This window comes from Corvus hawaiiensis, chromosome 2, assembly GCF_020740725.1.
Source record: "Corvus hawaiiensis isolate bCorHaw1 chromosome 2, bCorHaw1.pri.cur, whole genome shotgun sequence".
NCBI lineage: Eukaryota > Metazoa > Chordata > Aves > Passeriformes > Corvidae > Corvus > Corvus hawaiiensis.
In genome coordinates, this window is record NC_063214.1 from 32438580 (window position 1) to 32454110 (window position 15531).

General features: G+C 39.9%; 1 protein-coding gene across 3 annotated transcripts in view; it reads left to right on the forward strand.

Moving 5' to 3' along the window:
* Nucleotides 1-15531, forward strand: part of PRMT8 (protein arginine methyltransferase 8) — a 58593-nt gene that overhangs the window by 21340 nt on the left and 21722 nt on the right. For all 3 annotated transcript variants that reach the window (XM_048294222.1, XM_048294221.1, XM_048294220.1), the window contains 2 exons: nucleotides 10464-10649; nucleotides 13684-13839. In XM_048294222.1, the coding sequence (XP_048150179.1) occupies nucleotides 10464-10649; nucleotides 13684-13839 (342 nt within the window). The remainder of the gene's footprint in view (nucleotides 1-10463; nucleotides 10650-13683; nucleotides 13840-15531) is intronic.

Consider the following 15531-nt stretch of genomic DNA (forward strand, 5'->3'; position numbering starts at 1 on the left):
CGAGGCGTTCTAAAGTAATCTGGCACATGAATATCTCTCTTCACTTGAAAATCAATAAAAACCTTCAGTCACATTTACATTTCTGTGTACTGCTTCCAGATAACAGGAGCATGTCTTCCCTGGGTTACAGCTGATCACAAAGTGAAAACAGCTGCTTGGGTATCATGCCTCAGAAGATGACCTTGTCCTTATTTTTTTTCTTGTCACAAAAAGAGCTGACTTGCCTAGCCATCCTTAAAATAGAACTAATTACCATCTGTTAACAGGCCCCTAGTGCTCTGACTATAGATCCTTATGCACCATTCATGGTTTCATAGCCATGATGATAAATTGTCTGTAATTTAGAATTCATGTGGAATTACATCAGCTTACCTGGGTGACCCAACACACATTATGGAGCCTCCTTCTGTAAGAGCCTTGCACACTGGATGTTGGACTCCACAGAGAAATGCAAGGGCAGTCTCTAAGTCCATTTACACTGTGAGTTATACTGTAGAAAAGAAGTATTAAGGCAATACTGATGAGTCCTCTCTGCTGCATGCAGAAGGAAAGGACCTGACAAGGACAGAGCAATGAGAAACCTGTATCCTCCTTCCAGCTAGTCCAGGTTTGTGCAAAGGCAGCCCTAGTACTGGCTCCTTATGTACTGAGCCCCACATTGCAGGAGGAAAAGGAGCTGAATCGTGACTTGCTAGATAACGATATAGGCTTTGAGCTACTCCCAGGGAAACACAGCATGGAATGATTTCTTCGTTCTGTATGATTGCATAGTGCCAAGTCTACCCAAGCAGCAGGGAACATGACTCACCAGCAACCTTGAACTTTGTTCATGTGCACACAAGAAGAACCACTTAGCCTTGTTCCAGCTACTCCTTCAGAGTACCCAGCCACCCCAGAACTGGTGCTGCATTCACAGGTCTTGGAGACTTCACTCAGCCACGCATAAAACTCAGTGTGTTTCCATCCTGTCTGAAAAAACGAGGCAAGACTGGTGTAATTTGACTACTTGTATTGCAGAATACAAGGGGAAGGGAAAGACTTCACAACAGTAATTTAAACCAGTGCTGTTCAACCAATATGACACTTTTGCAACCTTCTCGGTCTGCCATGCCAACCTGAATGGGTCTTGGAAATGGTAGGGGGAGTTCAGTCCCTGAATAGCACCCCACAGCTGTGTGTTACTTGTTGATGGCATAGAAGTGCTTGCCCTGTCAGGCCAGGTGGGACATTAAATATCAGTATCAGTGCAATTAGTAAGCATATAATATTAACAATTATCACTACCAAGTATAGAGGTGACTCTGCAATGAATGCCCAGGAATGAAATTGATATGGTTTATTTTTAGATTCTTTCAGTTTGGGACCGATGTTTTAAAATCATCTGGAAGACCTGATGCATTTTATTAATGCAGAGATATTTCTTTCCCTTGTGTAACTCCCTGAAAGGCAAATCAGAAATAAAATGACATTAAACTTAGAAAAGCTCTTTATTTCCCAGAGGCTGTAGCCTAATTCAAATGGAAAATTCTGTTATCAGCTTTTCCTCTTTCCAGTTTCAACAATAGACAGACAGTAGTCATACCTCAAACCTTCCCTCTGAACAACCACAAAAACTAAGCCTCTAATAGTTCTGTCAGAACAACAGGTTCTTTCCCCTTCTTATATCTGTGCATCTTGATTTCTTTTGTTCTGGAGAGTTTTGGATGTAGCACTTTAAAGGCAAGAGATCTGTCAAAACTCCCAAAACCCAGACATCTCAGAAGGAAAATCTGTTGCAGGAGAACATACAACATAGTTTATACCTACTGCTTGTTTTTTTCTGGATAATTGGGTGGAAGAAGAAAAGTATTCCATGGTGATCAGTCAATTTAAGTGCTCCCTGGCCTTTATTGGCTGTTTTAGGTATTAGATGCACTTCAAATTTTAATAGAAGTGATACCAATTATGTAGCATATGGTTGCCAATACCAATCTTAACTCTCACATTTGACCTCAGTTCTAAATTTTAAATTACCATGATGATACCAGAATTTCACACAGTCAACATTGATAGGCTGGGGACCACGCATTAAGGCATCTTCCTGTTTTTCACTACCAAGTCAGCTTCTACCAAATCAATAAAGAATGAAATTAAATTACATTAAATTCTCATCTTTAGTCAGAAAAGGAGAGGCTTAAAATGACAGGAAGGTAGGAAGGATTTTTTTTTTCATCTTTTGGTTTTATTTGCCTTTCATGAATCCTTGAAAAGGGTCAGGGTGCTCCAGCAGAAAGCAGGGACTTGCAGTGTTACCGTGTCAGACATAGCTGTAAATCTGTGTAAGTCCAGAAGTTCCAACCTGCAAGAGACACTGGCTTTGTGAAGCTGCTGATGTGCTGCTCTGTGGTCTATACACCAGAGTCAACTTTTCAGACTGGATTCTGGAAATGAGGAGGAAGGCTGCTGTAGCATAAACCAGCAAAAAAGCTCATACATCTTAGCAAGGCACTATATTCAGAAGAGCTCTGTTAGAAAGAATGCTTTTAATAGTAGTCCTGATATATGGTACTGAGTCAGGAAAAAGCTGAGAAGTCTGGAATGTCTCTCAGAAACACCTAGCCCTGTTGGCCTAGCCTGTATTTCTCAGCCTGCCAGATTTACTTATGGGTATCAATCTTGTGTGAAAATAACTGGTATGCTTGATTATATCCACCTCCTGATTATGGTGAAACATAGAAAGAAAACCACAGGACAACTAGTCACAGATCATCACAGATTTTTTTATTTATCTAAAGTTCTTTATTTAATTCTTCAGATTTCAGATTCTTAACTTATGTGGCAGAGACCATTAAACTACAACAAATCCATATGCTGCGTATGTGGAGGGAACAGCATGGTTATACATGAAGATCCGTTTCCAGATTATTGATAGCAGTTAGATTAGTCTCTACCCTATGAAAAGAAGAATGAATTTAGCCATCTGCCAAGTGTAGTTCACTTTTGGTATTATCCACCAGAGGACAACGCTTCTAAAACACGATCCCTCACTGAGCTGAAGCTGTGAAACCCTGGCTGTGATAGAAGTGGGTTTGAGACTTCAGCCAGTGCTTGAGAACCTCCTCACTGTGCAGCTTACCTCACTCCTAATGAGGCTCAAGGGGCTCCAAACAAACAGATGGGCAACAGAGTCTACTGACAGACCATCTGCTCAACACCACAGAGTACAGGTGAAAACACAAGGCATTTCTCCAGCTGTTCCTTGTATCAGGGATGTTGCAAACCAAGGAAGTGTTGCTGTGATCTTAAATCTAAGATGATAATAGACATTAGATCTATCAACTGCCAAAGATAATCAAAATGCAACCTTCTCCTAAAGAAAGGTAACTCTCAGCACTTTAATGCTGTGCTATCCTTCCATAAGGTGCTTCACAAAGAATAAATTTCAGTTAATACTAATACATTTCTCTCGTATTTTCCTTTTGTTCTGTGCTGAACTAGGACTTTTCATGCCCTGCATGGGACATTCTACTCTACTTGCATTGCAAAATCTCCATCTTTATGAAAAGTAACACAAGTTCAATTAAACGCCAACATCTGTAACTTGTCGCTATTTTTTTTCCCAATGGCACCATGCACTAAGCAGTCATGAGAGCAGATTGGATGAAGAGCATTTTAATTCCATGCACTGGCACACAGAATGTTCTAGAACTGCTCACACATTTATAAAAAATACAGACATTTAGTATTATTCCTGCCCTTAAATTTTTGTCAACTCATTTCCTATAATCTCAGTTCTGTTCCATTCCGTGTAGTTTAGAAGGTTTTCATTCCTGAGTGACATGTCCTCGTCTTCTTAGAGTGTGCATTCTTTAATCTCATGAAAGCAGGTTCTGTTCTTTTTGTGTGTGCAAATCTATTAACCCAAATTTATAACCTACCTCATAATTTGCACTAGGCTCAGGTTTATAAACCTTGCTGCCTCTATCTCCTGCATAGGCAAATATAACTGTCTATGTCTTAGTATCATAGAATAGTATGTGTGGAAAGGACGTCTGGAGGCCATCAAGTCCAGCACCCTGCTCAGATAAAAGATAGCTTTAAAGGCTGGTAAGGGATATTCTCCAGCTGAGTTTTGCAATTTTCCGACTCTACACTGTTGGAGACCCCACAGACCCTGTAAGCATTTGTTTCAGTGCTTAACCTCTATTGGGGAGAAGAATTACTCCTGTATATGCTGGAATATTGAAAACTGGAAATTTGTTTTCTTATTTTGTGACCTGTCACTAAGAAAATTCTGGCTTTGACCCAACCCATAGTCCTCATTAAAAATCTTGACAGTATGAAGTACCCTGGGTCAGATCCATAAAGGTATCACAGCACCTATCTTGCATTTACATATGCAAATTTCTTTTTAGCTTCTGCACAGTAAGTAACAACTTTGCAAACCGTTGTGATCTTTACATTCCTTTTTGCTACTCGGTGCTATTTCTGCTGCAGCCTAAGTATGCTGACCACACCTTTGTGATACTGAAGACCAGCTTGCATCTTTGACTTTTTGGGGATTTGTACATCTAAGGTATAATCTAATTCCTTGTATGACTGATCAGTCTTGGTTGTTCTGGACAAAGGCTTTATTCTAAATTCAGAACACGCGTCAGTGTTTTCACAATATTTTTACTATCACCATTACTTATGGATATGATGTCACAGTTGTAATACACTCTACGTTATGATTGTCTGTATAAAGGACAGTGAATTTCCTGCTGATAACAAATGGGCAGGTTTGTCTGGGAGAGGTTGACCTGGGATTTCAAACAATCCATGTAGAAAGTTCAGAGCAGAGCTTCACTTCAAAGGAGCTGAACAAGGGGTAGCCTCAAAGCAAGCAGTTTTAAGAATCAATTCTCTCTCCCAATTTTCTTACAGAGTCTGTCTGACTAGATTCAGTTTTAGAGTTTAGATATATTTGCATTTGCATTCAACTCATACTTATGTGCAACTTAAAACAGACTGAGCCTGATTTTCATCAAGCAGAAAGTAGATTTATAGCTGCTGAAGAATTGGCAATTTCATCCTGATTTTGAGACAGCATAAAGCTTCTGCTAAGCAAATGTTCTTTACTGGTCTTCGAAGGTCCTAGTTCCTGAAAGCATGTGCCTAATACAGGCATATATAATATCCTTGTTCCCAAACAATTACATCTGTCTGCAATTGGATGTTGGAACTCCTTGATTTCCTGCCATTTTGAATTCCTTGTGAACTTCCCATCCTTAGCATGGAAAGGTTTTCCCATGTGTAGAGGAGCTAGCAAAGCCTTGTTTCCTGCAAGTATGTGCTCTATATGCCCTCAGATCCTAGTTTAGTTCTGAGCAATGCCTAGTCTTCTTCCTACACCTTCACTACTTATCATCCAGTATGGTGAGACTGAAAGCTGCACATTACCCATGTAGCACAAGGCAGGTGGCTAAATAAACCTAGAGCAGGTAGAAAGCATGATAACTGAAATCTAGCTGCTGCAATTTTAGTGGATAATCAAATCAGTTATCCCTCTACCTAATTTCTGGTTTTCAAGAAATGTACCGAAATACAATTGTGTTTGATATTTCTTCTGTCAAATCAGACTGGTTTGGAAAAGCTTGAAAGTTATTAATGGGAGGAATGGGCAAGATACTGTAGAAGCTTCATTTCCTCAGAAAATCAGGTTAGAACTTCTCTGATAATGGATTAGAGTCTTTGCTCTATCCAAAGATCACTTAAGATAAGTCTTGGACAAAGACTTCAAAACAATACAAGGTAAAGGAGTCAAGGGAGGTTTTAACCTGCATGATGACTGCCAAGAAGTTTTTGTTGAAGCATAAATTTTGGCAGGAGGATATCAAATACCTCTTACATTTGGCTGTGCTTTTATGTCTGCGGCAGGAAGAAGCTGTATTGTTGGAATTGCTATGCTGATATCAATTGATAATCTCTTGCATGCTAGAGGTCTTGATTATTAAATTCAGACCAATGAAAATGGTGTTAGGCATATTCTATTCTAGTAGTTCTGACATAGAAAGCTATCTGGCTCAAAAAGTAAGTAAAATCAACATTTAGATATGATAAAACCTTGTGTTTAAAGTGAAGACAATGCTGAAATTGAATCATTTTAAACTGTAATTGCATTCTGAATTAGTTTCTTAAGGAAAAGTTAAGCATTTCCCAGAAGAAGGTACAGTTAACCTCTTCAATGTCATAAAAATGCCATAAATAACTAAGAATTTGTCAAGAATAAAACACTGCAGCTTGAACAACAGTATTGCAAGGATTGGAATTTTAACCTCCAGCCCGGTGTCTCCATAGTAATATCGAGAAAGGAGAATTGAAATTCAAGTTTATTTTTACTCTACACACTACAGCTTTTGTCACAAACCTCCTAAAAAATGAATTGTGCACATTTCACCATCATGTCTCTCTGTAGACAGATGGGTATATCTAAAAGGCTCAAATTTTCAAAAATAGCCCATGATTTTTGAATACCAAGTTCTCTTTTGTATTTTGGGAGTTGTACACCCAGACAGCCTTGTCAGTCCATGTTGGATTAGGTCCAATTTTCAAAGAAGAAATTCAACAGTACCCATTGATGCACATGGGCAACCCTGTATATCTCAAAGTCACACTGAGGTGCCTATCTATGTTTTAGAAACCTATGTCAGGATGTTGAGTTGAGGTATTTTGAGAAAGAGTGAGGATTACCAGTCTTATCTTTTGGGAGAATTCAAAGCTTTTATAGAAACCAGTCCCATGCTAGTACATTTGGTCACCTGCAATGTACCAACCTTGTCCACAAAGAAAGAGGAAATAAACTTTATTTAATTTTTAAAGTTAAGGAAAAATTTCCCTAATTTCCTTTGATTTAAATGTTTAAAATGTACACAATAGGTTATCAGTTGCAAAGCAGTGATAGAAAAAGATTCCTTCTCAGATCCTTCAGACTCTCCACCTTTACCTTCAGTAGCAAATGGGAGATGGGAAAATAGAGGGCTGCATGTTTTGCAGTGAAGAATGAATTCTGGAGCAGCTGCTTCCATTCTTTCAGACTTCATCTGCATTAGCAGCAAGCCGGTGTTCTGGAATTGTGTGCAGCTGGACAGAATCCATACATGGGTTCTGCAGAGTTTTTTAGATTTTTTACATTGATGTGAGGCTTGCCCCCAGCCCAGATGCTTTGCCTTTTCAGGTGTTATTCAAAAGATGAGTTGTTCCTCACGTAGGCTATATATATCTGCTAAGCTTGTAAATCACATCAAGGATTCTTTTCTTTTCTGTAAAGGATACAGGAAGTTGTCTCTCCTTGATAGCTTTTGTCTTAAAAGCATGTTTTCTCCTAAAGCAGTTATACCATATCCCTGAAGCATAGTTGTTTCTAGTTTACAATCTCAGAGCTGTACACCCAAAGACTTTATTGTTTCTGAAACAAATAATAGCTTTCGTTGTAATTATTTATTCTGTAGTTGTCCACTGTGTTTATGTTTTCCCCAGATATTTGTTATCATAGGGCATAAGTCACTCTTGACTGAAATTGTTCGTAGGGTCTATGGAAAGTTATTGACGGATGGATTTCCTGAGCCCCACTCACAAAATTATTCTTATAATTGTGACAGTGTTTTAGAATTCCAGAATTACAGTGCTACAAATGGAAATTTCAGCAGGAGGTATTACTGATGCTGCAAAATCTACATCATTTTAATTCGGAAGGTCTGCGTTGTGTTAGTATGCCTAAAACAGAAATGAAGCAGCTCATCTAAGGTCCCTGTGACAGAGTGCTGCTGGCTGAGAAGATCACCACCCCTATTCAGTTTTCTATTGCCTGTTCTGCACGAGGCTGTGATACCCACAGCACAGGATGGACAGTGTGTGACCTATGGTCATTCAGAGCCTAATGTTGGCACACAGCCACCATCAACAGATTTTACCACAGGCTGCTTGGCTACAAACTAAGGCAGGTGAGAAGCAGAAGTAATAGACTACTAATTCTTCTGCTGTGTGGGATATGTTCTTCCTGGGGGAAATGTAGATGCACAGTTGAGAGCAGTAAGTCTTCAGGTAGTTTGAAAATCTGAAAAGTACTGTTAGTCAAAGGTGCAGTGCTGCCTTAGTAGCTGAATAAAAGTTATCTTGCCATCCCTTGGCCACAGTAATATTCAGTTGCAGACTAGAAAATAATGATGTTAATTCTTTTACAGGAAAGAAATTAATTCAGACAACTTTCCTGGCCTAAGTTGCTGGTTTTAATTTCATTCTGTATCTTTAGTCAGAATAAGCCTTGTTCTCATAACCCTGTCCAGACCCTTCGATGCAGCCAGGAGCAGAACTGATACTGCCTGAGATCCTGGCAGGAGATTCACCTTCAAGACCAGCCTCTTTTCCTGTAGGAAATGCTCTCTGTTGTACAGAAAAGCACATTTAAATTTGTAGTTTAACAGCAACAGAAATTAAACCCCCCAGTTTAATTTACGAAAACTGATGTAACTTTTCTCCATTACATAGCTTTTGAGCAATTGCTCATGATGCATGATCTTGTGCCTGGAGACCTTCTTACCTAAGACAGGAACAGAATTCATTGACTGTTTTATTTGGTAATTTATATAATAAAACTTGTGTGTTTTGCTTGTAAAATGATGCAGGGGGTAAGATTTAGGAGAAAAGTGTAAGACCTTATGGATTTCATATTATATTAAAACAAAATTTCAAACACCTACAGTTTAAGTCTTTGTAATCCAGTAGAAAAATACAGAAAGGACTACTGAGAAAGGTAACTGCAAAAATTACATAGGGTGCATGCCAATGAAGAAAAAAGTTAAGATTTAACCTCAAGTATGTAATTAAAAGTAGCAGGATTATATTTGAAAGAGTTGAGTATTAAGAGCAACACTTTGACAGAATGAGTTATCAAGGTTTTACTGCTTGCAGTGAACAGACAATGAAGCAATGTCTTAGGAGAAATTACTGCAGATGGACATTTTTGAAACTAGACCAGACAGAAATACAAACCCCAATTGGGAGCAAGTGTATTCTGCGTGGGAGGTGAACTAGGTGAGGTGAACAGGGTGAGATGATAAAGTAAAAAGTGCAAGAAGTAGGAAAGACTTAAAAATAAAGCACTTCTGTATCTTTGGGGATGAAAAATGTTACAGGAGCATAAACCACTTGTATTTATTTTTTAACAGATGGACCAAAGAAACCATCAAAAGATGACACATATAAATCTTCAAATGAACAAGGGTAGAAAATGTGGAGGCTTTTTTCTTTTTTCTTTTTTTTTTTTAATTGAAGCAAACTGAACTAGGCTAATTGATGCTATTCAGAGACAGTACAAGGGGTTGATATCTCACAGTCCCAAGCTGCAGAAGACAGCATTAATTTTATGAAAGTAGCGAGGAGAGGCTCAGGCGACTCTGGTCCCCACTGGGAAACTACTGAGTCTCAAAAAAAAAAAAAAAAAAAAAAAGATGCGAGAGGATATGATATATTTTAAGTAGGATTGACCTTAATATATGAAGTTGTTGACCCATAATTTGCAGGTGACTTTGTGCATAGCCAAAGCTGTAGCATATTGCTCAGTCTTTCTCAGTTTTCAGCGTTTTGCTTCAGGTTAAGGATTCAGGATGTAGATACATACATGGGCTGGACCAGGGTCTGTTTTACCTCATATTTGAAAAACATTTTATCTTCTGTCTTATGTGCTACAGGTATCAAATCTGACCCAAGGGGGTGTGGGCATTCTGTGTCTATCGGAATGTTGGTATTGGGGCTGCAATACGCAACAAAAAATTAAGTGCTGGGGGCCATGATGTGTTGGAAACACATAACTCCTGCATCTCCCAGCAACAGAAAACTATATTAAGGGACCACACATGCCACACAGCTCCCTACAGTGCTCTCTGGACCTGCCGAGAGACTTTCAGATAGGGTCAGGGACTTCCTGACCTTCTCAGACCTAGCTTATCAATACAGACAGGTACCTTACCTGATAAGAATCAATTGTGAATCCTGTCCTTGTTGGCAACACTGTGGCTGGAATCCTTTGATTATGAGCTCTTCTTTGCAGGGGAACTATTTGTTTATTGCAGCTTGCCTCTCACAAAGCTGTGGCAGTTTGACAGAATAGGACACTAATGGAGAAAACGTAGCTCTTTACTGCCTTGTGTCAATGTTTGCAGAAACCTGCTTCGGCCAACACCAATAATTTGCCATTACTCTGCACTAATTTAGGTATCTGCAGAGAAACATTAAGGAAAAATCCATTAGGGAAATTTTCAAAGGCATCAAATACATTAAAGATCCAGGAAGGTAGCCTAAATTTCAGTTATGATGACACCAGGTGTCTTTGGACTTGTTATCTACTAAATTGTTAAAATAATGCCACTAACAATAATATACGTTAGACAGAGAGAGAAATATTTTCTTTTAATGATGCCTCTTAACTATATTCCATGTTCTCCTAGGTTTGCCCTATTCCATCCCAGCCTCCACAGCCTACTGTTGTTCCAAAGCCAGTTCAATCTGTCATACATGTTCCATTACAACCAAGCTGCCCGGGCCGAGGCAAGATGGCAAAGCTCATCAATCCAGAAGAGATGACATCCAGGGATTATTACTTTGATTCCTATGCTCACTTTGGAATTCATGAGGTAATATTTATTTTTGTTTCAGCAATTGTTAAATAACTAACGATATAGTGATAATAATTATTATTTCTTTGATTTATTACTTACTTATCTGTATCCCACTTGCTCGTGATTGTATTCCTCTGCCTTTCCTCAGACAATTGTGTAATCTAGTTAAGTGCCAGAGATATCACCCACTTCTCTAGAGACCTGTACTTAAAACCTCTGTCCCACTTAGATTCTTACATATGAGCTCTCTGCCGAGCTTCTTGTAGCTGTCTGTGCGGTGGTGAACTTCATGAATGCATCAATGCAGTGCATTTATGAGGGCTGCAAACCAGCCCAGCCACAACCATGGACACGTCCTGATTGCTGAGTTGGGGATTCTGTTCTCTTGCATGTTTGAGCACAGACATCAGCAGAACAGCTACTCAGCTGACATGAGAAGCCAAGCAGCTTCTTGACTCCTGGCATGTTACTTGAATGCACAGGCTGCATTGATGGGAACATTAAGCCAAATTGCTTCCATTAAATACACTTCTGGAAAGAATTTGAAATACTTGATGGACCATTTACTATCAAAAAGTTGTCTATAAGCGAGTTCTGAAGAAGTTACTTTGCCCTGTTGGTATTTTTGAGATGCAAGAGGATGGGATCTTTAAGAGCAGGATGCAAAAAAACAAATGTGAGATGACTCAGTGCACTCCTCACAAACAGCATAACAAACAATATCTATTTCCATTACTCTCATAATTGTTTGGGGGGGTGTATACATAAAAGTAAGATTTCTATATGCCAATAACATCTTGCCAGCGTAGCATTCAGAAATTCAGTCCAAGAATGGAAGAAGATAGAGAAACAATTGAGTGGGAAGGAGACCTAGGAGAAATTTTGAAGACACATCAGAGACCTTAAACCGAATGGGTCTCCTGATGGAAGGATACAGCCATGTAGGTTGCAGAGAGTGCAGGGAACTCCTTGCTGAGGCTGGGAAGTTGGAGGTTTCCTCCTTGTCTGCAGGAGGTTTGCACTGGTAAAGGATCTGTGTCAACAAGTAAAGGAGCTGCTAGAGGAGGCTGGCAGACTTTGAAGCATCAGGGGCATGAGGAAGAGACTGACTGGATCTTCTCTGAGACCCTGAAGGTACAAGAGCCTAAAACCCCAACTGTAGTGAAAGGAGGGGCAGTCAAAGTCTGTACTTACCAGGTTTGGAACTGGGGACTCCTCTGATGGTGAAGGCTGGAAACTTGTGACTTCTGGTAACAGGAGGGAGGCTCTTGATCCACCTGCAGATCTCTGGTTACAGAATAGGGTCAGTGTCTTCTTTGCAGATGAGGAGCAGGAAGTTCTGTCCAGCAAACCTCCGTCCCTTAGACCAGCCCTTAGAGCCTGCTGCTCTTCTACATAAGCACCAGTGAGACCTGGAGCATATCAAGTGTCACTGGGCAGCTCCTAGGATGGTGATCAACAGCAAGGTGTGCCAGGTGGATTTTTGACTCAATTCTAACAGTGCAAACAAGGACTTGAGGAGAAGTGCTACCACAGGTCCACAATTGCTTGTGCAGGTGGTGTCAATGACAAGTTTTCAGTTTTTGTATCTATGGGACCCTCTTTGAGGATTGAGGTCTGCTAGGAAGAGATGGAATCCACCTGAAAAAACAGGCCAAAAGGCATCAGTATTGACTCCTGGAGAGATACCACTAGTGACTGGCCTCCAGATGGACTTTGTGCTGCTCCTTACAACATTTTGGGAGCAGCAGTTCAGTCAGGTTTCAGTCCACTGCACTGACCATTTATGTAGTCCATACTTCATCCATTTTTCAATGAGGATGTTATGGGAAACAATGTTGAAAATCTTGCAGAAAATCAAGATAAAACCCATCCACTCCTCTTCCCTCATTCACAAAGCCCATTATTTCACCATAGAAAGATACCAGGTGGTCAGTCATCTCCAAATCCAAAACACTCCCAGTCACCTTCTTGTCCTTAACATGTGTGGAAACAGTTTCCATGGGAGTGTACTCACACCTTTCCAGTGGTGGTGGACTGCTCTTTGCCTGATACCAAACCATGCTTTATGATGATAAAAGTAGCCTTTTATTCATCTGCAGTTATTGAGTACACATAGTGTCCTGCCAAGACAGGTAAGTAAGCAGCTGATACATGTAACAATCCCCTTCATGATTGCCTCAGGCTGCTGGGCAGTGAACTGATCCTTTTTGTCCTGAAATTGAAAAACTCACTTGTCTACTCGCTTAAACTATGAAATTAGGCAGTAGTATAAGCAAACCTTCAGCCTTCTAGACATAACAGAAGCATTTTCAGAAAACTAAAGTGTGTGTTGAATGGTCTGCTTCTCTTAAAAATGGCACCTGGGTCTTGGCCTGGATCCTCTTTATTGATATAGTTTGCCTGAAATATATACAAGAGAAGGCAAGGTATCCATGGAATTAAATGCATGTCCTGCTGCTATCAGTGCATCAAAAATCAGCACCGCACAATGACAACTTAAAGTGGTGAGATAGAGGTCTAGGTTATACAGTAGTATCTTCCAGAAATTGGTCAGATAAATGAGTGGATAGAAGAGCAGTGAGGGAGGACCTTACAGTACAGGATTTCTAAGCTCTGCTATGGACTTCTGCCTCACGTTGGGCAAGGCTAATGGCTTATGGAACAATTTCTTTTCTGTTCAAAGTGGAACCACAGAAGGTCCCTCTGCTGAGGCTCTGGGTTGTGCATGATTTAGGTCTGGATTTCTGTATGGCTTCTGCCTATTCCCAAAGCAGTGCTGTGGTTAGAGTACATTCTGGTTGTCAATTGTGAGAGTGAATAGCAGAATAAAATCATACAGGGGACGTCATGCTGCTTCTTAATAATGCAGCTCTAAGTAGCTGGCGTTTTACAGCTGCTTTGATGTGCACACCCCAAAGTACTGGAGAAAGCCTTCATGTTGTGTATTGATAATGCTTAAATGATAGCAAGGGAATGCATTCAGCAGCAGTGTGGAATGCATATAAGCACTTCAAATGGTGACACAATGCTTTTATTTTCATCACAGGAAATGTTAAAAGATGAAGTGCGCACGTTAACCTATAGAAACTCAATGTATCACAATAAACATGTTTTTAAAGATAAGATTGTCCTCGATGTTGGAAGTGGCACAGGAATCCTCTCCATGTTTGCTGCAAAGGCAGGAGCAAAGAAGGTATATGGGGTAAGAAGACTTTCTCTCACATTTTGAATTTGTTTGTGCATTTTGCATGAGATTTTGGCATCATGATTTACCTTTTTTTACTTGTCTTGGTTTGAAATTCTTCTCTCCAAGCTCATCTGGGGCTTGGTTTATAGTGACTTCAGTGGAGTTCTGTTGTAGTCTATGACTTGCACTACTGTGCCTTTTCCAAATTGAAATGCAATGTCTTTTCGGAACTTTTGGAACTTTCGGAACTTTCGGAACTTTGCGGAACTTTTGGTGATCTGGTACATACCCACATTTCTTCTTGGCTGAAAAAAAATGTTAAAGAGACTCACTCCTACTCAGAGGGGTTAAGGGAACTATCTTGCTTTTTAAATTTTCAAGGTCTGCAACTTTGTAGTCTTGGAAACAAATTTCCTTAATACACTTTTCCCTGCATATTACAACTCAGCAAATTGTGCAAGAAAGCATGTGCATGTTTTCTGTGCCAACAATAACACTTTTCAGAGGCAGAAGGAAATGATTACCTTAAATACATTGAACTTTAGGAGCATGAATGTGCTGTTCTCTGCAGAGAAGTCATTACGGAGAGCATAGATTTGCTTACTAAGTATACTCAGAATTATTTGTACTGACTCTAAAATGACAAACGCAATTTCTTTTTGCTTTGGACTTCTGTTTGCCCTGAAGACACAATGCAACATCGAAAAGGGGAAATAGATATTATTTCTCTGTATACTTCTCTTCAACAAAATTGTTTGCTAAAACTTAATTGGGTACATCTGTGCATTTGAAGACACTGATGTCACTAAGTACCCAAACTGTGCGTCTTTATTACTGGTAGTGATACATGAAATACCATTTCAATTCTCTGGCTTATATTTTCAAAACCCAGTGTTACTTCTGAGTGTCTCATCTGAATATCCGACTAGAGCATGAAACTGTAGATGGCTGAAATCAAAAGGTGCTGGAAAAAGTTTCAGAGTTTAAGCCTGAGACTGGCAGCTGGAATGTATTTCCTTGTGAATCAAGTATTATTTATTAATACGATTTATTACCTCAAAGCCTCAGGGAGGATAAACCCGCAGCTTTCTGTGATACAGAAACGCTGGTCTCATGCAAAGATGTTGCAGTGCTCTGGAAGTATAAGCATATACAAAATGATGATGCTGTGCTCCCACCTTCCTATCTCTCAGATCCCTGGCCATATGGTCTTCCTCCCTCCCTTGTGCTGGCACTGATGCTTATCTGATTCTACAGTGAGCCAGCTCACTGGCAGAAAATTCACCAAGTAAAAGAAAAGTAAATACTTTTCCACATGTTTGTTGTTGTTGTTGGGGGGGAGGGGGGTGTGAGGTTGTTTGTTTGTTTGTTTGTTTTTTCCTTTGGACTTCTTTACAGTTCAGGCTTTACCTCAGGCTTTTATAAAGCTCAGTGACACACCAGTGCCAGCTCACCCATGGACTGTTCATTGCTAAAGCTGGTGGGTGTGCTATCCATGGAACTTAGCTCTCAGAGGAACTCCCTTAGGTGTGAAACTCTTCTGCTACAGCCGAAGAATTTCAGCCTTCTTGTCAGATGAGCTGTCTCACGGTGAACCCTGTATACAGCAAGCTGCAGAGTGGATTTGTGTTGGACAAGCCGCTATTTCAGAGATCTAGCAGTGGCAATCTTGTAGTCAAATTGAGAATTTATGGTCATATTGGCAAA